Here is a 25,084-nt window from a genome sequence, read left to right on the forward strand (position 1 = left end):
ATGAAAAATCAAACAGCAAATAGATGTAGCAGATAAGTTAGTATCTCTCTAGCAGAGTTGGAAGTTATTTTATTGTACTGAATGTGTTGTTAATCAAAAAAATTTCTCATTGCCCTGAGCCATATGGAAGTGATTTGCCATGTTTTTCTTGCTGTCCATTTGCAATGTTATGTTTGAGCGAGCTGGCAGAGTGCCTTTTAAAAAAATACTATCCTTACAAAGGTACCTTAATGAGCTGATTGAAGACAAGATTCTTTGCCCAGCAACCATGAGTGAAGCGGTTGTCTTAACTTGAAGGAGAGTCTGTATGAAAAAAGAACTTGGCCATGTTTATTTAAAAAAAAAAAAAAAAAAAAAAAAGATGATGAAAAATAAATAAATAAATAAATGGGGGGGGGGGGAGAACTTGACCAAAAAATTTTTTCCCAAATAATTCTGTTATTTTGAGACGTACTTAGGAAACGTGTACACTAAATATACTGACTATTTAGAATTATCTCTACAAGAGCCTTTCCAGTCTGTGCAGTTGATAAGCATTATTTTATAACCTTTTAGAAACCTTTAATATGATGAAGGGACTTACTGATGGTCACTGAATCTTCTCTCGCGGCAAAATAAGTGGATGGAGTCACCTGTTGTAATTTTAAATGTAAGGGCTGAGAAGGTTTTCATTGAGAAGTGACAGAGCTCTGGCTTTGTCTCAGGAAACAGTGTTCCAGAGAAGGAGGATGGCTAGTGAAAAGGTCCCAAGGCAAAGGGAATGTCTGGCACATTCTAGAAAGAGAAAAGAGTCAGGGAAGCTGGCAAGAAGCAAGCAAGAGAATTAGTCAGAGAAGGAGGAGATGCAGTTAGAGAGAGAGAGAGAGTCTGGATCATACCGTGCCTTAAAGAGTAGGTTTTTTGAGTTTTGCTAGAACAAACCCATTTCTGTACCTCGGAGAGCACATGCACAGAAAAGATTTGGGCAATACATTTCTACTTGTTTAAAAATGTCCATACCCCAGGTCTCAGAGCCCTTGGAGTGAATTGCCTTTGGACAACTTCAGATTTGGTAAATAAACAATCCGGATTCTTCTTATAAGCAGAGATAGCCAGAAGCAAAATACTTTAAGCCACGGGTTGGAATCTCTCTGGGGAGAAATCAAAGTTTTTGGCTTTTTGAAAATTGCAAATTGCCAGGGACCTGAGGCAAAAGAGTTTAGAGCTTGCTTTCATCAATACCTGTGATACAATTACAAACCTTCCTACCCACCCCCCCCCTTTCTTATCAGAAGGCTCCTGTTAACAAAAAGGGCACAAGTAGAAGCCCAAATTCTTTGAAGTAGACACTGGTCTTATCAGGAACTCATCTGTGATGTCAGCATCCCTAAGACATAAAAACCGAACCTACCACGTTGGAAGCCAAATAGAATTTCTCCAAGTCTCATTTTCCTCTGCGTCATCCAGCTGTTGTAAAGAATATTACTATCCATTAACCACTCATCTGTGATGACACAAACCAAGAACAAAAGGTATCTACCATTGCATTTTGCATTTTGAAGACAGCGTGGCCTCATGAATATGTGTTTTTCAAACTGGGCTCACCTAACATCCTAAAGTCCGTGTCATCAAAAGAGTAAGCATTTCATTGCCTTCTCAGACACCCTGATTTGTAGAAAACATTATGTATTGATGTGGTGTATACAAAACATTATGTATTGATGTGATATTAAATGTGGTATAAACACTCTAAGAAATTCAAGTTGTATGCCAAACTTGGAGTCAAAGCACTCAGAGGGGAAAGGACTTTACCACACATGATCAACCTTGAAAACAAGGATGGGAATCACTCTTCATTCTGCATCTGCTTCGGGACAGAAGTAAACCATCCCGGGGCGCCTGGGTGGCTCAGTGGGTTAAAGCCTCTGCCTTTGGCTCAGGTTGTGGTCTCGGGATCCTGGGATCGAGCCCCACATCGGGCTCTCTGCTCGGCGGGGAGCCTGCTTCCTCCTCTCTCTCTGCCTCCTTCTCTGCCTACTTGTGATCTCTGTCTATCAAATAAATGGATAAAATCCTAAAAAAAAAAAAAAAGAAGTAAACCATCCCTGGGTAAAGGATTTTTTGCACACCCCATATGCCATTCCCACACCTCATTTTGAAATAAAAAATGACATGTGAGTTACCTGTCTTCCAACTACCATATTTCATTGATTTAAAATCATATATTTTCCCATTTTCTCTCTCTGAAGTTGGAACATAGCTCACAGTTGGTGGCATCTTACAATTATAGTTGTCAGCGTTTTAAATTTTTTAGTGGTACATAAAATAATAATGCATCTTACAATTAGTCATGCCTTAGAATCAATCAAGTATGGTACATATAAATAAAATTATTCCCTCGAAAGCCAGATAATTCTTCCTGAAGCAGTTATTAAAATATTTCTCGTGACAGAAACTTTATAGATCAAAAAGGATTTAAAGATGGACTAGCCACATTTGACATGTGAATCTTGTTTGAATCCTGATTTGAACAAATGACTCTAAAGAACATTTTGGGAGCAATCAGAAAAATTTGAATACTAATTGCGTATTAGATGATACTAGGAAATTACGGTTAACTTTTTCGAAGTGTGATAATGAGCTTGTGACTTGAGAAAAAGTTTCCTTATCTTTTAGAGAAATGTAGTGAACTGTTATAGATGAAATCATTTAATGTCTGGGATTTACTTTAAAATAATCCAAGGAAAGGGTGGAGAGAGTCCAGGGTGGGGAGAAAAGAGCGACCATATGCTGATCCTTGCTGATGTGGGGTGACAGGGGCTGTACATTCTTTGCTTTACTTCTGTATGTTTGAACCTCTTCACAATGAAAAATTTAAAAAATCATGTCCTAACTTTGTCAGAAAGTTAATGTATTGATGTATGTTAAATGTGGTGGAAACACTCAAAGAAATTCAGGCTCTATACCAAATAATCACTTAAGTGACTAGGCTTTATTTTAATTTATTAATATTTCCATAAAGACACCATTAATTTACTTTGAAAAGAGTTCCAATTCCCTTCAGTGGTCGTCCAAATCTACATGAAAATAAATTGCCTAGACACATAGGTGGCTCAGTGGGTTAAGCACCTCCCTTTGGCTCAGGTCCTGATCACAGGGTCCTGGGATCGAGTCCTGCAGCCAGCTCCCTGCTCTGCCCCTCACCCTGTTTGTGCTCTTTCTCTCAAATAAAGAGAAAAAGTCTTAAAAAAAATGAAAGAGAGAAAGAAAATAAATTCCCTCCTCAAAATATATTTACAACTTAGATAAATGTATTTACTGACTGCTCCCATATTCCACAAATATTTGGAAGTATTTAAAATTTTAAAACCCGAACATATACAACTTCCTTTCTAGAAAGTACACATTCTGGAAGAGAAATGCTCATGAAACAGGGGCCGCGCTGCATAGCTGGAGACTTGGCAGGCAGAGGCAGGCCCCAGGCGGTGGGAATTCTAGCCCCACCACGGACAAGCCGTGAGACCTGGAGCAAATTGACCCAGTCCTCCCGGGTTCAGTTTCATCTCCTACTGAATTGGGATAATATTAGCGTCTCTACCTGTGGCACAGAGTAGAGCATCACATCAATAGTAAATATAACAGCCCCTTAAATGGTTAAAAAAAATTTTTTTTGAGTGTGCTCTTTGTAGCAAGGGTTCAATAAAATGTACCATCAGATTAGAATCTGTGTCAACACAGCAGTTGGGAGGAAAAAAAATCAGTCATCTCACCGATTGTTTTGCCATGTGACACCAAACTACCAGTTTGGCTGAGTTTCTCACTGACATGTCCAAACAGTACAGATGTCGTGGTCAGTCCTGGGCCACACTCGAAATCAGGTACTGGGCTGCCCCCTAACCCCCCCCCCCACCCTCCAACCCCTCAGCTTCACGCTGTGCAGCTCTACAAGGCTCCAGCTGACTCTGTGCTAACAAGGTGAAAGGAAGGGAACAGGGTAACAGGTGGATAGACAGGTTGAGCACAAGCTGGTCGGGATTCACAGAACCCCATTTGGAGACCCTAAGAGACAAGCAGTGTGAACTTGTATCAATAGCAAGCAAAGGAAGCCCCTCCCTTGCCTGGGTCCTACGTATGTGTTAGTATAGTTCCAGATAGTTTTAAAAGTTGGCGACTCTCTAAAATATGTAGCCTCGAAACCTCTTGTCTTTGTTCTGTGTTTCTTTCATCCCTATTGGCAATGCATCGAGTCCATTCTTGGCAGGAAGGCATCCCTGGTGTGTACTGGGGAAAACTGTCCAAGGAGCTGAAACTCTGCTTTTTCAGAATTTCAGCTCCATGCATATAAAGTGAGATGGTTGGAACTGAAAGATATGGGAAAATCGAGCCAAATAATTTTTTAATCCCTCAAAGAGGATAATAATACCTTTCATTTATTAAAATGCTTATATCATTTTTTAAGACAACATGAGAGAGAGTGCAGGAGGGGTAGAGGGGGAGGGAGAGGGAGAACCTTAAGCAGACTCCAGACCCAGTGCAGGGGCCCACTTGGGGTACGATCTCATGCCCCTGAGATCATGACCTGAGCTGAAAGCTAGACTCCCTCACTTAACCAACTGAGCCAGCCACCCAGGTGCCCCATAAAATGCTGACATCATTTCTTTGTGAAACTTCCACTGTTTCAGAAACTAATCTTGGTTCTCTTTTCACTCTCTCATAGAATTAAAGTGCTGTTCCACTGGAAATGAGGCAAGTCTTTCCCCTGATTTTCTCTTTCAGCCTCAGCAACGTGCTTGTACCTCCAACGCCTGTCCCTGTTAAGCAGCGTGATCTTGTCCAAGTCACTTAACCTCTCCAAACAGCTCCTTCCTATCCTGCAAAATGAGTAAGTTTGATCAGATGCTCCTTTTCAGCTTCTGACTCTTTAATCTTTACCAGGATGCTTAGGAAAAAAATGCCTCGATGACAGTATTTTTTGCCAAGTGAGGTTCAACTAACAAATAACTGTTCTTATAATTCTTGATACTCAAAAATATTTCTGACATGCATTTTGATTCATTTAGTAAATTCAAATATAACACTAGCAGATTAAACCTGACAGAATATTGAAAGAAACATATATCAAATCCAAGTAAAATTTATTCGAGGAATGCAGGGGTGGTTTGATATTGATAAGTGTATTAATATAATTCAGCATCAGGAAGGCTAAAGAGAAAGAAGATATGAATATATTGATTGGTAAAAAGATATTTTATGAAATTCATACATTTTAAATTCTTATTTCTAAACTAGCACACAAGGGAATCTTTAGTAATATGGTAAAAAAAATTATCTTAAGTTGGTAGCCAACCACACACTTAATGGAATTCACAAAAACTTTCTATGTGGTCCATAGTCCTTGAAACTTCTAAAACTATCAACAAATTTTGTGTGTATGTGCATTTTTCTACACTTAGCTTTTATCACATTCTCAGAGGGATAGGGACAGAGCATACCAAAAATGCTCTAGAGGCATTACTATCATTATCAGGAACAAGAAAAGAATTCTTGCTATCACCACTATTATTTAATAATATTCTGGAATTTCTAGATAATGCCATAAGAAAAGAAACAGAACCAAGAGGCATGCATAACCATTAGGGAAGAGAAAGTTTAGGTTATCATTAGTTGAGGATAATATTGTATTAAGTTCTTCTCGTTGCAAGCCTTGTAAGCATGCTCAGCTTGAATTAGTTGTATCAATTGATTATGAAAATACACCACAAGTCAAGAGGAAAGGAATCAGCCACACTGAGTGGGACTTTGCTCAGGACGAAGGAATATGGCTAATTGTCTGATGGCAGGTGTCTTTACTCCTGTAATACCCCCTGAGGATGATTGATCTCTTATTTCTGCTGGAAATCACTCGACAGGATCTACAGGTCCCTCCTTTATAAACAAACTTGCTCTTCCCAAGTTCCTGCCTATCGGGCCAAACAGAAGTGTCTATAAACCCTGATGTAGGCCAATGCTCCTTTTAGTATGAGGGTAAGTTGAAGGAGCAGTCCTCATCCTCATTGGTGTTCCGGGATACCCGCACTAGTGTTCAGGATCCATAAAGCTGACATTTCTGGAATGTGCCATAATACTGAACGCAGCTATCAATGAACCAGACCCACGTGTATTCATTCTCTGTCAATACCTCATTGGGAAAAACCAGACCAGCCATGGGCTCTGATCTAGGGAGGGAGAGTAGTTAAATTAGATGAAGTCAAACTGTACATTCAGACAGCTTGCTCGTGAAACTGATTTGGCCCAGAGGCTTACATAAGCCTGGTCTCATACATATCAAATAATCATTATGATGAGGATAACAACAGCTATTATCAGGAATGGGAAATAACACAGTGGTTAACGATATGACCTCTGGAGCCAGACGGTCAGAATTTGAATCCCAGCTTCATTATTTACCAGCCGTTTAATATTGGGCAAGATATATAGCCTCTCTGTGCCTCAGTTTTGTGTATAAAAGGAGGGTGATAGAGTTGTATTGAGGGCTCAAAGAGTTATTACCTATAAAGCACTTAGATTATTCAGTTAATGCCATATAAATGTTTGTTAAATAAATACCTCCTAATGTTTATTGAGCACTTATGATGTGCCTGACACCTTACTAAGTATTTTACATGCATTTTTTTCCCACTTAAACCCCATTAACAGGGACACCTGGATAGCTCAGTGGGTTAAGCATCGGCCTTCTGCTTTGGTCATGCTCCCAGAGTCCCAGGATGGAGCCCCGCACTGGGCTCCGTGCTCGGGAGGGAGTCTGCTTCTCCCTGTCTCGCTACCCCTGCTCACGCTCTCTCACTCTCTCTTTCTCTCTTACTTTCTCTCTCAAATAAATAGAGAAAATCTTTAAAAAGCAAACAAACAAACAAAAAAACACCTGTAACAACACTATGAAGATGACACTAATAGTATAACAAGATGCTTAAGGAGACTCTTTCCAGTCCTGCATTCCAGCTGAGAAAAAACATTAGCAAGAATGCCCACATTCAAGAGTGAGATGCTCACCAGCTTCCACAGGACATGCCAAGAAGGCAGCTAAGAACCATTTTGACCCTTCAGTAAAAGAGGCAACGAGGGGGAAGGCATCTTTGGAAAAGGACACTGTAAATGGGAGGAGAATAGGAGTATTTTCCTGACTCCAAACCTAGTGAGAAGGGCATTAAGGAGAACTTGCCCAGTGTCTCTCGGAGTTTGGGGCCAAAGGGGTATGGCATCATTTCTGAAAAATCTAAAGGGCTGGGACTGTCTTTTTTTTTTTTTTTTTAAGATTTTATTTATTTATTTGACACAGAGAGAGAGACAGCAAAAGAGAGAACACAAACAGGGGGAGTAGAGAGGGAGAAGCAGGCTTCCCACCAAGCAGGGAGCCTGATGTGAGGCTCAATCCCAGGACCCTGGGATAGGGCCTGAGCCGAAGGCAGACGCTTGATGACTGAGCCACCCAGGCGCCCCAGGCTGGGGCTTTGAACGTGTGGGTAGAGCAAAGAGAGTTAGCTTCACTAGGAGCAAGCTGACCTGCCAGGCATGGCAGGTCAGAGGTATGTGATTTCCATGGATAAGATGGCCAAATAGGAGAGGCAGGCATGGGAGTCATTTTAGAAGGGCCTGCACCAGGGACACTGGACTATAAGCAGAAAGTGGGAGGTCATCAGGGCCTACAATGACCAGTCCCAAGAGAGACCTTGCCCAGACTGGTGTCAGGGGCACTGCTAGTATGTTCCCAAACAAGGTCTCCAAGAAACCTGCAGCAACATTCCATGAGAGAAATAGTCATATTAAACATCTATTATCTCCAGAGAACTCTAAAACCGGTGATAGTCAAGGAAGATCACAGAGGGCTCAGCTCCTCTGGTGATCAGAGTGGGATAGGCAGGTAGGGAGTCAGGGTACAGAGGTGGGCAAGCATAGGTTGGAAAGAGAGAGAAAACCAACCAAAGCCCACCCAACACTTTTCCCTTTGTGGACTCACATAATGAATTAGGACGGACATCAGGGAAAGGGGAAATGAATTTCAAGTGTAGATTTTTGCACAGAACTGGACGTTGCAATTACTAAAACGTGACTGTTCTGTGACTATACATGACAGAGAACTTTATTGTGCCCAAGAGTGACTGGAGGTATCCTAGGACCTACTTTAGATTTCATCCAAGGGACAGGGAAATATTAGCCCTCCAGAGTGGGTTTGAGTGGGCAGTAGGGGAAAGAAAGTTATTTTCTTTTTTTAAAAATTTTTTAAGTTTAAGTTCAATGTAATTAACATAGAGTGTATTATTAGTTTCAGAGGTAGAATTTAGCGGTTCATCAGTTGCGTACAACACCCAGTGCCCATTACCTCAAGTGTCCTCTTTAAAGCCCATCACCCAGTGACCCCACCTCTCCCACCCTCTTCCCCTCAATAAAGTTATTTTCTGTTTGCCCCCTATGGAATCCTGCTCTTTAAACAAAATGGTGGCAGTAATAATGATAATAACAATTAACAACCCTACCATTCATTGAGGACTTACTATATGGCAGTTGGTGTTTAAAGTGCACGAAATGTCCTTGCTCGTTTAATCCTCACAACGACCTGAGGAGGTGAACCTAGGGGTTTTGTAAAACCCACTTTACAAAAAAGGAAACTGAAGCTTAGGGAAACCAAGTAGCTGCCTATGGTAGCACAGCCAGTAAATGGCCCATCTGGAACCCACGAGATATCAGCACACAAATATGAACACTGGCAAATCATCCCTCTCCCCACCATGAGCAATTTAGGAGCCCCAGAGCAAGTCAGGAACTCCCTCCAGTGAACGAGAGAATGGTTGCAGGGGGCATGGACTCACTCCAGCATCTCCAGGATCATCCATGCGGATTTCTATGGGTTCCACTAGTGTCCTGATCTCCAAAGCCCTCTCCGAACTTGTGTGGCTAAGACGAGGGAAACATTCCTGGGTAGGTCTCTTTAAGGGAAGACAAGGAAGAAGATTCATGACATACATTTGTGGTTTTATAGCAATAAATAGTTACCTTCCTTAAAGGTAACCCCTTTTGTTAAGAGTGCCTTGGATTTTTTTTTTTTTTTTTTTAACGAACCCAAGTCTGGGACTTGCCTGAGGGCCCAGGACTCCTTGCTCTGTTGAGTTTGAATTGGGTACAGGATCCTGTTGGTCAGGTCTGGATTTTTAACTCTGATACAATCAAACAGTCCTTTGCATTACCTGACAACTTTGTTCCTGTGTCCCCATAAATGGTAAGCTTGGGGTATTAGTCCTCTTACCTGGCAGCTTGCTATCCAGGCTTGGAGGCTTCAGCTGTCTGAATGACCTTCCGTGTGGCTTTTAACTCGACCCTACTGTTTCGGCTCACCTCATGCCTGCTATAATCAGTAAGCTGACTTTGGTTTCAAGCTCTTGAGGTGAACCGTGAGATGAGAACGATAAACTGGGTGTTAAGAGTTAAGGTAATGCTCAGAGTTTGAAAGATGATCAAAACTAGCTGAGCATTCAATGGCCTAAATTTAGGAATTCTCAAACTAGTATAAATGTCCAAAAAGCTTCTCACTATGAAAATGGTTGTGTCCTGGGGCATCAGGGTGGCTCAGTCAGTTAAGCATCTGCCTTTGGCTCAGGTCATGATCCCAGAGTCTTGGGATCCAGTCCTGCCCAGCTCCCTGCACAGTGGGGAGCCTGCTTCTCCCTCTTCCTCTGCCCCCCACCCCCGCCCGTGTGCTCTCTCTTTCTCTGTCAAATAAATAAATAAAATCTTTAAAAGAAAATAGTTGTATCCTAACACGCTGTACCTTTGTTACTACACCTGAAGGATTTGAAATAAACCACATGTATAGTTAGAAGGAGATATTGATAAATACACAAAATAAAATAGTAAACGAAAAGCATATATTGAAACATTACAAGCAGTTTGCTACTGGTAGGTGAAGGGATGAAGATAAATGGAAAAGAATTAAGACTTCTGAAATAGTTCTAAATGTGAACATTTAGTATAAGACAAAGGTGATACTTCTATCTGGAGGGGAAAGAAATGTTGTTGGGACACTTGGCTAGCCATATGAAAAAAATAAAGCTTGGATTCCCACCTCAATCCATATTCAAAAATAAAATCCAGATAGCCCAAAGATTTAAAGATGAAAAGTAGAACCATAATAGCACTAGAAGAAAACATAAAATAATTTTTTTCATTTTAACATCAAAGTAAGGGAAGACTTTCAAAGCATAAGACAAAAGTCATAGAGGGCGCCTGGGTGGCTCAGTCAGTTGAGCTTCTGACTCTTGATTTTGGCTCATGTCATGATCACAGAGTCATGAGATTGAGCCCTGCGTTGGGCTCCACGATCAGCATAGAATCGGCTTGAGCCTCTCTCTCTTTCTCTCTCCCTCTGCCCCTCCCCCTGCTCTCTTGTGCTCTCTAAAAATAAGTAAATAAATAAATAAAATTTTTAAAATACAGAAGTCACAGAGAAAATGAATACATTTGACTGCATATATTAACTATTTCTATGTGAAAAGTTACCATAGAGAAAGTTGAAAAGCAAAAACAAACTCAGAAAAAAGTATTTGCAGCAGACATGATCAAATACAAGGTAAATTTCTGAGAGTCCTTAGAGAGGAAAGAGAAAGAGACCGAGACAGGAAAATAATGGAAGAAAGGGAAAAGGAGGAAGAGGGAAGAAGAAGAAACAGACTTACCAAGACATGAAAAAGTTGTTTGCAGACATATATGTTTGTTTAAACATAGGAAAATATATTCATCTTCAATTGCAATTGAAGGAATGCAAAATTTAAAAACAATATTCTTAATGCACAGAAAGTCTTATAATATCTAGCAGAGATCTGAGGAAACAATCACTCTCTACAGTATGAGAAGATAAATTGGTACAGCCTGTATAGGAAATAATTTGTTAGTATTGAAAACAAATGGGTTGCTCAATCAGTTAAGTGCCTTGACTCTGGCTCAGGTCATGATCTCAGGGTCCTGGGATCAAGCCCTGCGTCGGGCTCCAAAGTCAGTGGGGAGTCTGCTTGTTCCTCTGCTCCTCCCCACTCGTGCTCTCTCTCTCAAATAAATAAATAAAAATCGTAAAAAAAAAAAAAAAAAAAGTTTAAATGCTAACATCTTTGACCCAGCAGCTCGGTTTCTAAGAATTTATATTAAGAGTCACAAAGACTTAAAAAAAAAAAAAAAGAGTCACAAAGACTATATGAATATGGATGTTCATTACAGTATTTTTTTATTTTAATTTTTTTTTAAGATTTTATTTGTTTATTTGACAGAGAGAGAGCACAAGTAAGCAGAGCAGCAGGCAGAGGGAGAGGGAGAGAAGCAGGCTCTCTGCTGAGTGGGGAGCGTGATGCAGAGCTCGATCCCAGGACCCTGGAATCAAGACCTGAGCCGAAGGCAGCCACTTAACCAACTAAGCCACCCAGGCGCCCCTCATTACAGTATTTTTAACAACAAAACACTAGAAACAACTTACATGTTTATCATTAGGTGCTAATTAAATAGATTATGGTACATTCATTCAATGGAATACTATACAACTGTTTAAAAAAACAAATTACAGTTTTATGGACTGATATAGAATAGTCTTCATAATATACTGTTAAGAAAAAAAGTGTGATCTATAGGAAAATGTGTAGAATATGCTCTAATTTGATATTATTAAAAAGAGAGGGCCATTCCTGCATATATATGTATGTATGTGCATATGTGGTTGTTTAGGAAAATGCTTAATATCATTTTGGAAGTAAAAATGGTATAAACCATCTAAAGAGAAAATAAAAACCCACTTCGATTATTTTTGTAGTGGCAGCAGAATCAACCTGATCAATTACACATGATTAAGGACGTCCTTGACTCATTACTCCAAACCCAGCTCTCATCCTAAAGGTTTCATTTTTTTTTAAATAATGAATTTCAAGTATAAACATGCCTCTTCCAATTTCCTGTTTCTTCCCAAAAAGATAAAAATAAAGAATGTTCAGTTTTTTACATAGTACCTTCCAATGCATCATGGTTTATGACTTAAATTTGCTCCAGCACTTAAAAGCAGAGAGGCAGGATGGAATCCTCCCAGCAAGTAAACAAAAAATATCCCAGAATCCTCTGGGTTACCTTCACTTTTGACAGTTTCCTGTCCGGGGCAGAGGAAGATGATCAAAGACGGGTTCACCACTCCAAGACTTTGTGCCAGCAGGTCAGGGAGAGGCATCAGGAAACCAGAGTCCCCAACTTTCTGTCTGGGTGCTGTGGTGGCCTTGAAGACTGAAACACCCTATATTACATTTGTTGCAAAAAAGGCTTAAGTGAATAAATGTATTTAGAAGTTAGCCTAGGCTCTCACTTCCCTGAGTAAGTGATGCCCATGTCAGATTCGAGCCCTTTTCCTGGATTATGTCTCAGACCCTGTTATGACTGGCAAATGGAAATGAGAATAAACCCAGCCTCTAGACATGTTAATTTGATAGTTTCGTCACAATACATTTAGCAGCAATCAAAATAAAAGGAAAATATTTAAGTTGGTTCTCTATCAACCTTAATTTTTCCATTTGCAGCTTAGTAGCTTATGAAACTTTATAAATACTTGATGAAATTACTTCGGTCTGTGGCAGTGGTTCTTAGTTGGGGTGGGGGATATTGACCCCCAGGAGACTTTTGACAAAGGCCAGACACCATTTTTGGTTGTCACAACCGGAGGACTGCTTCTGGCATCTAGGAGGTAGAGACAAGGGATGTTGCTAGACATCTCACCATATGCAGCACAACTCCCCGGAGCAGAGTAATCCAGGGTAAAATGACCGTAGGAGACAAGATGGGAGACCTCGGTCTCTTGTTGCCAGTATAGCAGGGGATGTGCCCCCGCTTGCACTCGAGTTCATGACAAAAATCCAGCCTCTGTTTGTTGTACAATCACCAGCTTGTTGTGAATATAATGCAGTTCTAAAAACGATCAGCTAGCTCGTAAAGTACGTATTCTTAGTGTTTCCTCCTCTCTATCTCTTCATCTCTCCTTCCTCTCTCCCACTTTCAGGCTGAGTTACATATTCTTCGGGGCTATTCCCCGAATACTCCATACCTCTGCTACCTTCTTAGTAAGAGCAAGGGCTCTGTGTGCTCTGCCCTGTCTGCGCTGGGCGACCACTCTCTGGGGGAGGTGTTAGTTTCCCTTCTCCCCTCGCCCAACTTCAGAGCGCACCTGTGCTTAGACTGCACCTTCCCTATCACACCAGCCTGTGATCTCTGATTGTCACATCGGCCTCCCCTCCTCTGGCGGGGTCTTTTTCATTTCCCTATCTCCAGAGCATCTCAGACCAACCTCACTAAGATAAAAGACTGATGGATGAACGCATAGATAAATGGTTATATAGATATGTCCTGTTAAATTCGAAATCTTGTCACATTTATCATACCCACAGAGAGATTCTCTGCCATGTAAAGCAGACAATCTATTTCAGTTTTTTTGTACGCCAAAAAAAGGATTGAGAAATATTATAGTATCCAGAGGCTTCTATGAAACTATTCAGCTAAAAATGTAGGTTTTCATCTTGAGTCAATGTCTCAGTGTCTTAATTCAATTCCCAGTGACCTAAGAAAAGCAACATTATTCCAAAAGTATTCTATTGGAAACATTTCCTAGGAACAGTTTATTTGGTTGATCTTTCAAATACTTTGTCACATGTAATAATATCTGAAGTAAGTGTTAAAATGGCTTTACAGTTTCTGTGCTGGGTGATCTGTTGTCTGGTGTAATCTGTCTGTAGCATTTTCACAGGGAATGTGTAACCCTATTGTGTCTGTACAGAGAAAGCTACATAATCACATTTGGCTTCGGCTTTCAAAATGGACTTTGCCCTTTCCCTTCATCCCACCACCATGGAGTAGCTCTTTGGCACATGGAAAAGAAAGTGTGTAAGAACGTAGTGGGATATCTGGGTGACTCGGTCGTTAAGCATCTGCCTTTGGCTTGGGTCATGATCCCAGGATCCTGGGATCCAGCCCCGCATCAGGCTCCCTGCTCAGTGGAAAGCCTGCTTCTCCCTCTCTCCCACTCCCCCTGCTTGTGTTCCTTCTCTCATTCTGTATCTCTCTGTTAAATAAATAAAATCTTAAAAAAAAAAGAAAGAAAACAGCAGGTGGCTTGTCCTTTCTTACTCAGAGCATAAGGTATACAGAGGATTTTGTTTCTGTTTTTTCCCGTTGTTTGTTCCTTTGAATTTGAATGTATATTTATTTATTCATCCATACTGCAAAGGTGCAAATACATCACAATGGTTCCATTAAAAAACAACAACAACAACAACAACTTTCCAACTCCTCATTCTCCACTGCCAATTCCTCCCCCCTTAGGCAAACATGTTTTTATTAGTATTTTAATTTGGGTGTGGATCATCAATACAGGTGCAAACATCAAAAACTATGAAAAAGTGGAACGCCCATTTCCCATTACTCCAAAGCAGGTGATTATTGCCATTAGTTTTGTTTGCCCTTCCAGAATGAATACAGAGTTTTATAACATTGAGAAAAGAACACTTCCATCAGAGTTCACACTCTAAGCTAAATATTTCTGACATATAATTCACTAGACAATATATTAACATTTGTGGTCGTTCCCCCCATACCCTCTTTTCGAGGTATCTTTAGAACAAGAGAAAGAAAAGGCATACAGGATATTCTCATTAAAATCTGAGTCAACTACACAAATTTGTTTTTCTCAGAAGAAGGTAGCTCATTGCTTAGATTTGCTGACTTATTAGGGAGGTAGAAGAGGAATCTTGCAAAACCTGGAAAACATTTTTCTAAGGTAGACGTAGGAAAAATGCCTCACATTTTAGATCTGGCCCCTGATTGTGCTGAGCAAAAGTCATATATTGGCTACAGATCCTACATTGCTTATAAATCCGAACCACAAACATCTCCGTGTGATGCAATTGTCCCAGGCAAAGGCCAGTGGTTTTCCAGGAAATGTCCTCAGTATTGTATGTGATCAAGAAATGTGCTCTCAGCGTTTTCCTAAGATGAAATCGCACTATTTCTCCATGTGAGAAATGCACTTGCCAGGGTGGACATTTCAGTCACCCCATAAAATGTGCACTTCCAAATCTATCAGAGGGCCATTTAAATTATGGGTCAGAGTATGGGTCCGAGGCTTAACATGACAGGCAGCTTTCATTTTCAGGCTTGCTTGTTCTGATTATCTTACTTTACTTCCATTTTTCCTCCATATTTGTGTAGAAAGGAAAAATAAATTGTCAAATAAATACAGCACTCAAGCAAACAATACGTATACGATATGAGCTGTACAGATCTTTCTCGAAACAATACCTTCCATTTAATCGTGACCTGAAAACTCTCAAAATCTCAGACTGCTCTAAAGGCTTCCGAAAAACATTTTCTTCCTATTTTAAATCTCATTAACTTGCTATTTTATCCTCACACTGCCCATACACTGAAAGTAGAGAGAACAGAGCATTATTACCTGTCTATGCATGAGAAAGCTGAGGGCACAGAAATAGCCTAAGTGCTCAGGGACACACACACACAAATCAGAGATAAAAATCTAGAAAAGATTTCTGGGCTCCCTTATCATCGTTGGCTTTGCCGAGAATACCGTGTTTGCGACATTCTTTCCTTTGCCTTTAACTAAGCAGCTCCCCTGCCTGCAACATCACACTGTTCATTTTGTCAATTGGAAACCAATGAGCAGAGAGGATGAGTGCCTCCCCGCGTGACCTGGAACCAAACACAGGAGCTAAAAATAGCACGTGCAATTGCCAGGCCCTAATCCCTCACTCAGCTCCTTTAACCTCACGTTTGGGGTCCCAATATTAGAAGATATTAGAAGTCCGCGGGTCTCCTGGAATGACGGCTTCTCTCCTGCCATGGAGCTTATTGCTTCCACTATCCAAGCCAGGGCCCTGGCTTTGCCTTTGACAAAGGGCAGGTGGGAGGGATCCTGGGGCTCCAACTTTGGAAATATGCAAAATGCAGAATTACAGGACAATTCAGGACAAGGTAGCGTTTGTCTGGAAAAAAAACAAATAGGCCAGGAAAGAACAGTTTGAAGGCCTTGGAAAACTGTCTCAATTTCCAGTTTTCTTTGCTCATGTACATACCCCCCTAAAAATGGGCACTTTCACAGAGTAACTATGTGCCACTAGGTGTCTGCGTAAGGAGGTTACGTTGAATTAATTCCCCTGGAAATCGACCCCCCTCAGACATCCTGAAGCTGAAAATCCATTAAAGTCAGATTGAAAGAACATCGTAGTCATCTCAAGAACATTTCCATGAAAGAACGGTTCCCTTAAGCAGTGAATTTTTCATTTTATCTGTTTTTAACTTTAAGGCCCAGTTAGCCTCCAGTGGCCTCCACAAGTTGCTCACCAGTGATTTTCCCAGACACGAGAAGTTCTCTAATTGAGAAGGGATAGAGAAGGAAAAAAGTTGGAGAGAATGAGAAAATAAGATTGTAGAATTAATTAGAACAAAAACGGATGCCATTTTCTACACAAATGAGTGGACTAGCACACAGAATAAGCACTACATTTTTTGGCTATAGTAAACTCTTTTTATTATAGAAGTAAGTTTTTCTAATTATGGGAAAATTAAAAATTGCCTGTGAACAAAAAGGAAAAATCCACAATCACAGCACCAGAAATTACTGTATAATCTATTGAATTTCTATCATATTTTCTTTCAGCTCTTTTTCATTAATACGTGTATCTATGCATATTCATGCAAAATAGACATGATACACATCATTTGGTACTAGTTATACCGCTTAACTATATAGCATAAATATATTTTATGGGAATAAATATTTACCTACATAATTAATTTTAATGGCTCTGTAACATTTAATTGTATGAATGTACCTAAGTTTATTTAAAAACATTATTACTGGTACCAATTTTTCAATATGACCAACAACTCTAGAATAAACAGCCTTATACAAATGTCCTCACATACCTGTTTAATTATTCCCTTATAAAAATTCCTGGAAGCAGAATTTCTGGGTCAAAGAAATGCACATTTTTGGACTATTGACTCATTCAGACCATTTAAAAATAGCAAGCAAAGAAGGCTGGAATACTCTCTTTTAAAAGCAACCTGAGCAACAGAACATTATATTAGAGGAATAAATGAAAAACTGTATCAGAAAATAGAAAGTATTTTTTAAAATAATTAATAGCTGGCAACTTTTGCAACTCTAATTTTAGCTCTAAATCTTGGTGGTTCATGTGTGAGAAGAGAAAGAAAATGCAGAAGGGATGAAGGGATAGACAACAAAAGTCTATATTAAAGAAATCAAGGGAAAGAGAAAGGGGGATACAGAGAGAGAAACTCTACCACCTGCTTTAGTCCTTCGATCCACTCCACACCATCCCCCCTTGGCTTTTGGCAAAAAGTCTGATATCTCTAAATGAACTCAGCCCTAAGTGTCTGGGCCCAAAACTAATGAACAAACACATACCCACCCACCAACATTCCCAGCAAAGGACACAGGTTAGGCAACTCCAACTATCTCCCAGTGACATCAGGATAGGGACCTTCTTTTACTTAGTCTCAAACTTTTTAACATAATTTTATTGGTTGACCTTTCTATTTCACTTTCTTTTCTTTTCTTTTTTTTTTTAAGATTTATTTATTCATTTGAGAGAGAGAGATTGCGTGCACTAAGGGGGAGCGGCAGAGGAAGAGAATCTTCTAGCAGACTCCCTGCTGGGCTCAGAGCCCCAGGAGGGACTCAATCTTACGATCCTGAGATCATGACCTCAGCGGAAACCAAGAGTCAGATGCTTAACCGACTGAGTCACCCAGGCACCCTACTATTTCACTTTCAAAGATGTAGGAGAAATGAAAATATTTTCTAAAGTTTCTTAGAATTATCAGAAGTAGTGTCAAAACTGTGATAAATTATGATTATTTTTAAAAGAAATAATTGCTTAGAATTCTAAGAAATGGAGAGCTGCAGAAAAGCTCTGGTAAATGAGACCAAAATGTCATTTGAATACTCCAGAAGAATAAATACCTTACATGATGGGTCTTTAAGTTTGGCTAACTTTTGAATAATCAGTTCCCTATTACGTCCTCCTTAGTGTTTTTTGCCACAGGTAGAAAAATTAAATACAGGGTCAGACAGCTTAGCTGTTTTCTACCTTAAGTATGATACCTGTGGCACATTGACATTCATTGGACAAATATGTACTTAGAATCTTTAACTTACATTCTTCACAATACTGTAAGAAAAAATAAACTGGATCATGGGAGAGAGCAACTTTTGATGAAGGGTTAGGAAGCAGCACTGGGCACAGCTGGTGAGAAAGAAGCCAGCCAGCAAGGAAGAACATTCCAGGCAAAGGACACAGGTTAGGCAACCCAGACAACAATATCAAGGTGGGTATGGCTCATTTGCAAATATGGACCCTTGAAATAAGAAGAAATGATCTCTACTCAAAGTGGAGCCATATTTAGCACTTGTCTTAGTCCTTTCAGTCTGCTATAGCATAATACCATAGGCTAGGTGGCTTATAAGCAACTAAAATTTGTGTCTCAAGTTCTGGAGGCTGGGAAGTCCAAGATGAAGGCACCAGTGGATTTGGTGTCTAAGACAAGCCAACTCCTTGGTTCATAAATGGTCATCTTCTCACTGTGTCTTCACATAACAGCAAGAGTGAGGGAGTTCTCTCGGATGCTAGATTTCAACATACATATCCAGAGCCATGGGGGCCGGGTGTGGGTTGTGGTCAGAAACATTCACTCTATAGCAAGGTCTTTATAACTGTAGACAAGCAGGCATAAACAAACCTCTGACCAAGTAAAAACTATTTGATTAGTTTTTCTCTGTTTTTAACATATCACACTCAAATTAGCACTCAATCCATTAACAGCTATTATTTTCTTGTCATAATGGAGTAAACATATAACTTGTTCCCTGAACAAGCTTAAATCTGCTTGAAAAAAGAAAATGAATACTGGAAGAATCAAAATGCATTGAAATGTTTAATGTGAGGCATTAGTGGAAAGTTCAGTGGGAGTTCATAGATCATTTCAGAGAAAAGGGAGTGGTCTAAAGTTGGAGGTGGGACATCGTCCATTTCATCAGCAGAGTTGCAACATACTCTACTTAGATTAGATCCTGGGGAAGACATAGACCCTGGACAACTAAAATATGCTGTTGTCCTTGAATGGCTCATTGTCTAATGGAGAGAGCCTGCAAATGAAATAAATAATTACAAAATTAATGTCATAATATAGATATGTATAAATTGTAAAGGGTACAGAAGGTCTTTATGGGAGCAAAGAGGAAGACTGACCCCACATCAGAGGAAATGAGAAGAAATGACATCACGCTAAGGCTTACAGAATGACTCGGGTCCTGGGGGTGGGGGGGATGGGCAAAATGGGTGAAGGGGAGTCGCAGGTACAGGCTTCCAGTTGTGGAGTAAATAAGTCACAGGCACAGTGTAGGGAATGCAGTCAATCGTACTGTGATAGCGTCGTACGGTGACGGATGGCCTGGATGGCTCAGTCAGAAGAGCATTTGACTCTTGATCTCATGGCTGAGTGTAAGGATTACTTAAATAAGTAAATAAATCTTAAAATATGTATATATAAAGGTCTAGACTTGCTGAATCACTATGTTATGCACCTGAAACTAATGTAACATTGTGTGTCAACTATACTTCCAAAAGAAAAAAAAAAGTACAGTCACCCCTCCCCTTCAAAAAAGAATGAATCAGTTCCTATTTAGGGTTCTAAATGCTGATGTTTAAAGTGGACCCTTTAGGAGCACCTGGCTGGTTCATTTGGTAGAGCATGCAAGCCTTCCTCTTGAGCCCCATATTTGGTAAAGAGATCAATTAAAAATAAAATCCTAGGGACACCTGGGTGGCGATTAAGCGTCTGCCTTTGGCTCAGGTCGTGATCCCAGAGTCCTGGGATGGAGCCCCACATCAGGCTCCCTGCTCAGCAGGGAGTCTGCTTCTCCCTCTCCCTCAGCCCCTCCACCCCACTCGTGCTCTCTATCACTGTCTCCCTCTGGCAAATAAATAAATAAAAATCTTTTTAAAAATTAAAAATAATAAATCCTAAATAAATAAATAAAAATGAAGCGAACCATTCAAATCACCCATAAGGTACTATCTACATATATATACTATATAGATATCTAGTGTCTAGTCAGCCCAACACAGCCAGATTTTCCTCCACTTCAGGAACAGATTGTTAGTTCTTCTTTGAGTACCAGATGAAGAGTTGGCTTGTGTTTATTGGCTCTGTTGTATGAAAAACACTTATCTTTAAACACTGGGATTACACCCTCTGTGGTGAGATACTCACACTAACATATGAGCGGCACAGGGGATTGGAGCAGACTGAAGAAACAGTAGACTCAAGCCTCCCCTCTCATGCTCATTCAGAAGCATAAAGTCATCCAGGAGAATGAGCAGGTATCATTGTCCCATTTCTCCGTATCTCCTTGTAGAGCATACAGTCGAATTCTTAAAAATTAAACTCCTCTCTTATGTAGCTGCTCACCTTGTGAAGTAAAGGGAGAAGGGTGCTGTAGACAGGGGGACAAGATGGGGAAAGCCAAGCAACAGGAGAGGATCTTGGCCTGCTCAGAGAAAACTAAGCCATCCAGGATGGCTAATCATTGGGTAGGGTGCAAAGAGTTTGGCAAACGATGGTTGGATGCTCGTCATATCATAGAAGACTTTGGATTTGATGGTGTAGGCAATGAGGAGCCATCTGATATTTTTAAATCAGGAGGTGAGGAGATGGGCTTTATTTTTGGAAAGCCCATTTTCATAGCCTGTTGAGGATGAGGTTAGCACATTTTTTCTGTAAAGGGCCAGATCATAAGTATTTTAGGCTTTGTGGGTCATCCGTTATACATCACGTGTCCCGGTCACAAGGATTTCTATCTGCCTTGTAGCACGAAAGCAGCCATAGACAGTTGTAAATGAATGGGGATGGTTGTGTTCCAGTGAAATTTTATTGACAAAAACAAGCTGTGGGCCAGATTTGGCCTGAGAAGTCAAGTGTGTTGACCCCTGGATTAGAAGATGGTGAGGTTACAAGTAGAGAGAGAATAAGTAAACTAAGTGATAGTCCAGGTTTCAAAGTGAGGTCCCCTGACCAACAGCATCAACGTCACCTGGGAACTCTGGGGGTGGGTCCCAGCGACCTGGGTCGGAACAAGCCTTCCGGGTGATTCTAACGCTTGCTAATGTCTGAAAACCACTGACCAAGGACAGATGGCAGAGAAAGCATTTCCATATTCGGAAGAAGGCCATCGGAAAGAATAGGATGGGGCAGATTTAAAATGTTCTAGCAAGATCAGATCTCACCTTCTAACATACTGAGATATAGGAGACAGAACTTTGATGGTTATGTGGTTGAAAGGTAGGGGAGATGGAAAACGGTAATTAAATTCCCTTCATTGGTTCTGATCGCTTCTTGATCTCAGTATCTAGAAACAACACCAGGCATAAAGTTCTCATAAAGTATCTTTTGAACGGATCCATGAGTGATTATTTCAAGGTTTGCAGTTTAGGTGACTGAATGGATGAGAAATGGCATTCACAGGGTGAGAACACCTTTTATTATCTTCGAACAGTTAGGAGGAAAGAGGACAAAGGGACATTTAGGATTGCCAGCTTTGCCCATGACATGCCAGCCCTTTTGTTACTATATTATCTCATTTGTTCTTCCAAACAGTATTTAAACAGCTACTATCATCACCATTTCCCAAATGAAGACAATTGAGGTTCTGACACATAAATAACGTGATGCGCGTCTAGCGCAGACAGTGAGTCGTAACAAAACCCAGGCTCATGCCACCTTGCAAAACAGAGTTCTGTTTTGAATTCCGGCCAGACTTTGCAGAATAGGAAACTCTAACGAGAAAGCACCATGGAACTTTACTGCTTACAAAGCAGCTTCATTGATTACTTCTCTTGAAGGAAATCTCTTTGTGTAGCAGGAAAAAAACATAAAGTTGTAGGTTCGAGCCTTGTCACTCCTGCTGGCCCGGAGGTAGCCACGTGCTCATCCATAAAGTGGAGGTAATGACACTAATTAATTGGGCTGCTATGCAAGTCAAATGAGATATGTGAAGCACCTGGTATGAGATGAGAGCTCAATAAACGGTGGATATTATTATTTTATAATCCTTAATACAGTTCAATGTCAAAGCTCTCTGTAACGAGGGTGAGGGGGTCACTCCGCCCACCTTCCCCACCAAGAAGTCACCTGAGAGAGGTCCTCTCAGTTCAGATCTCACAAGTACCTCTTCATGGGTTCCCCTGTTTTGCTTAAAGAACTTATCTCCTTGTTCAAGGTGTGTTGACATTTAAACAGGTTTTGAATTTGGTGAGACCCATTCCATTTAAAGGCGGGCTTAAGCTCGAATCTTTGCTCTTGGTGGCCCCAGTGGTGGTCCGCTGCCAGGTCTTAATGCTCCTTCCATACTGATATTCATTCTTTGGATGCTCTTATTTGCTTCTTTTTCTTTTTTTTTCTTTTTTTTTTTTTTTCCGCTCAAAAAAGACTGTTGATTTATTAACTGTGAGGGGCAAAAGCTGAAGGTGCTTTTTACCTGTCACTTTACTCAGGGGTTCCATCAGAGCCACTCCAACTCTGTCAATGGCAATTACCCGGTGCATACTGAGAAACTGTTTCAAAGATGGGTGTATAACTTTTTGGCACATGACAAGGTCTACATGATCACTAACTAGCTGCCTTCCTAGGTTAAGCAACTGCTCCAGGACTGCATTTTCAAGAGAGACCCCAGAACTGACCACCACAGTTCCTTCTCCAGTATCAGAGAGATCTCCAGATAAAGAAGCACAAAAGAGTGCCACCTTGAAGGCCTCTGATTTTTTGATGGGTAAGATCTTCATCAGTTGAACTTCTGACATCTCAATAAGTATTCCAGGGAATACAGTAGAATCTAGATCTCTGTGACCCTTTAAAGGCACAATTATACTCTTTCCTAAAATGAGGCGGTCTTTGGTGTTTTCTGGAATTGTAAGCAAAAAGGCTTTCAGAACAAAAGCACTGATATGGTCTGTTTCCTCTCTGGTGAGCATACAGGCGGGCTTACTTGTTACTATACTGCGCACCAAACATAGGAGGGTCTGAGGACTGCTAAAGTCAACTGGAATTCGACAACCACAGGACTCAGACTTGAGGTAACTGGTGCAGAGGCGCAAAAGATGCTGGTTTAATTTAATAACAGTGGTGGGTGTCAAGCCTGTTCTCTGAACATTTTCAATCAGATTGCAGCAAAGAATGGCTGTGAACAAGCCACAGTCACTGAAGCACGACACGTGATTCTTCGTGGATGTTGTCAGGATCTTTAAAATGGGATGGGTGACGGGAAGGTTAGAGAGCAGGGCTGACGACTGTGAGGTAGTGCACACGCAGCCTCCAAGGCCATTGGGCACCTGCTTCAGCCTCCCCGAAGGGCCATAGCTTGATGTCAGGATTCCTTTCAAGACACAAAGTGTGGACCTGACTTTCTCACTTGTCAGTGGTTCACTTTTACACAACGATGGCTTTTTAGCTTCTAAACGAGACATCTTACTTTAGGTGGTTAAGTGGTGAAGACAGTTTTTATTTTGTTAACCATATTTTTCTATTTATTGCATTGTCATGGGTCTTGACACTTAGAAAAAAAATTATTCTTCAGGAATGAAAGTCTTGAATATGCAGCACTGTGGCTATAAGATTAAATAGCTCCTGGTTTATGAAGCTAATTAGCATGTAATGATTTAATGACATATTAGTAATTTAGTTCCAAATATTTATTTTTACTTCATTCTTTAATACTCTCTTGTTTGCCTGTAGACTGAGATTTTACAGATTGCTTTGCAGCCCTCTGCATAAAGTATGTTCCAAGGTGGACGCCTATGAAAGACACTCCAGCTACGAGGAGCCAGTTCTTTCTAATCCAGCTGATGTTTTTCATCTTTTCTTTCAATGTCAAGCTCAGATTCAAAGATGCTTCTTTCTGAAGATTCCAAGCCTGCTATTTCCCTTCGGTGTGATTCTTCTTAGGATATTCGAATGCTGGACTATCTGGTGCAGAGACGTTGTCCTTGTTGGGCATTTGGAAAACAGGGCTGCTCTTGATTCTATGCCATCCCAAATGTATGAACCCAACTAAGGGTATCATAACAATCAGAACTTTATAGTTGCTCCAGAAGTTCTGAAAGCTCATAGTACTTTAGCTTCAGTGCACCTTGAGATGGTCCTTCCCTCAAAACACTTGGCAAGTCATTCCAAGTGAGATGGAACTATTTATTGACACCAGAGATTCCTGAGTCTGCCCACCAGCCGATGAACCTCCCTAGGCCGCCGCCACCAGCTGGCCCCAGAGGCCGAGCCTCACGCAGCAGTCGCAGCGGGTCCTCTATTTGCTTCTTTTTCAAATCTGAAGCTTCTCCGTGATTTTCCTGTGTCCATTCCCCAACTGGTCAAGTCAAACAAAGGCTGGGTTTGGGGATGAGAGGGAGAGAGAGTCGTCCTTGAAAGAAATGCTTCCTTGTTTTGAAGGAATTCACTCACTGAGACGAAGACAAAAAAGATACAGTGTGAAGAGAGCTAGATTTGCTAAAGAAGCAAAACTCATCACCAATTTTTGCTTCATTTATTTTTTTTTTTTTTTTAGTACTTAGAAGAACCTAATGGAGAGGGTGGCTATCCTCCTTTTAAAACCTGAGAATGTCACTTCTTCTACCTCCTGAAAGACAAGTTCTGAACAACACTAATGCCTTTATCCCAGAGAAGTTGGTTTGTGACAATGTGCTTACCAGCTCTGAGAAGAGAACTTTCCTGCTTTCGACTGTGTTTTAGGTGATTTTAGAAAACAAGACTACCGCTTTGCAACATGCTAGGTAAACAGCAGTTTCCATTTCAAGGGGAAATCATACTTGACCATCTTGCCTCCTTGATTCCACTAGATTAGGAAACAAGCAGAGATAAACACAGCTTGGTCGAGTTGGTTGTACACCAAGGGAAGGAATAACTGAGCCTTTTAAGATAAATGGAACTGACAAAGAGT

At 40.7% G+C, this 25,084-nt stretch overlaps 2 protein-coding genes across 2 annotated transcripts in view; both read right to left on the reverse strand.

Annotated features, from left to right (window-relative positions):
- Nucleotides 1–23,617, reverse strand: part of LOC308341601 (molecular chaperone MKKS-like) — a gene marked incomplete at its 3' end in the record, with an annotated part of 44,194 nt that extends 20,577 nt beyond the window's left edge. The window contains exons 1-2 of the mRNA XM_080801647.1: nt 22,616–23,617; nt 20,551–20,575 (exon numbers count right to left, since the gene is read on the reverse strand). Of these exons, the coding sequence (XP_080657773.1) occupies nt 20,551–20,575; nt 22,616–23,600 (1,010 nt within the window). The 5' untranslated portion in view covers nt 23,601–23,617. The remainder of the gene's footprint in view (nt 1–20,550; nt 20,576–22,615) is intronic.
- Nucleotides 23,618–23,828: 211 nt separating this feature from the next.
- Nucleotides 23,829–24,420, reverse strand: LOC308342209 (uncharacterized protein). The gene has a single exon (XM_080802508.1). The coding sequence runs from the start codon at nt 23,987–23,989 to the stop codon at nt 23,837–23,839; it is 153 nt and encodes a 50-aa protein (XP_080658634.1). The 5' UTR covers nt 23,990–24,420; the 3' UTR covers nt 23,829–23,836.
- Between the last annotated feature and the right edge of the window lie 664 nt (nt 24,421–25,084).

The sequence above is a fragment of the Martes martes genome, assembly GCF_963455335.1.
Source record: "Martes martes genome assembly, chromosome: 4".
Classification (NCBI taxonomy): Eukaryota; Metazoa; Chordata; class Mammalia; order Carnivora; family Mustelidae; genus Martes; species Martes martes.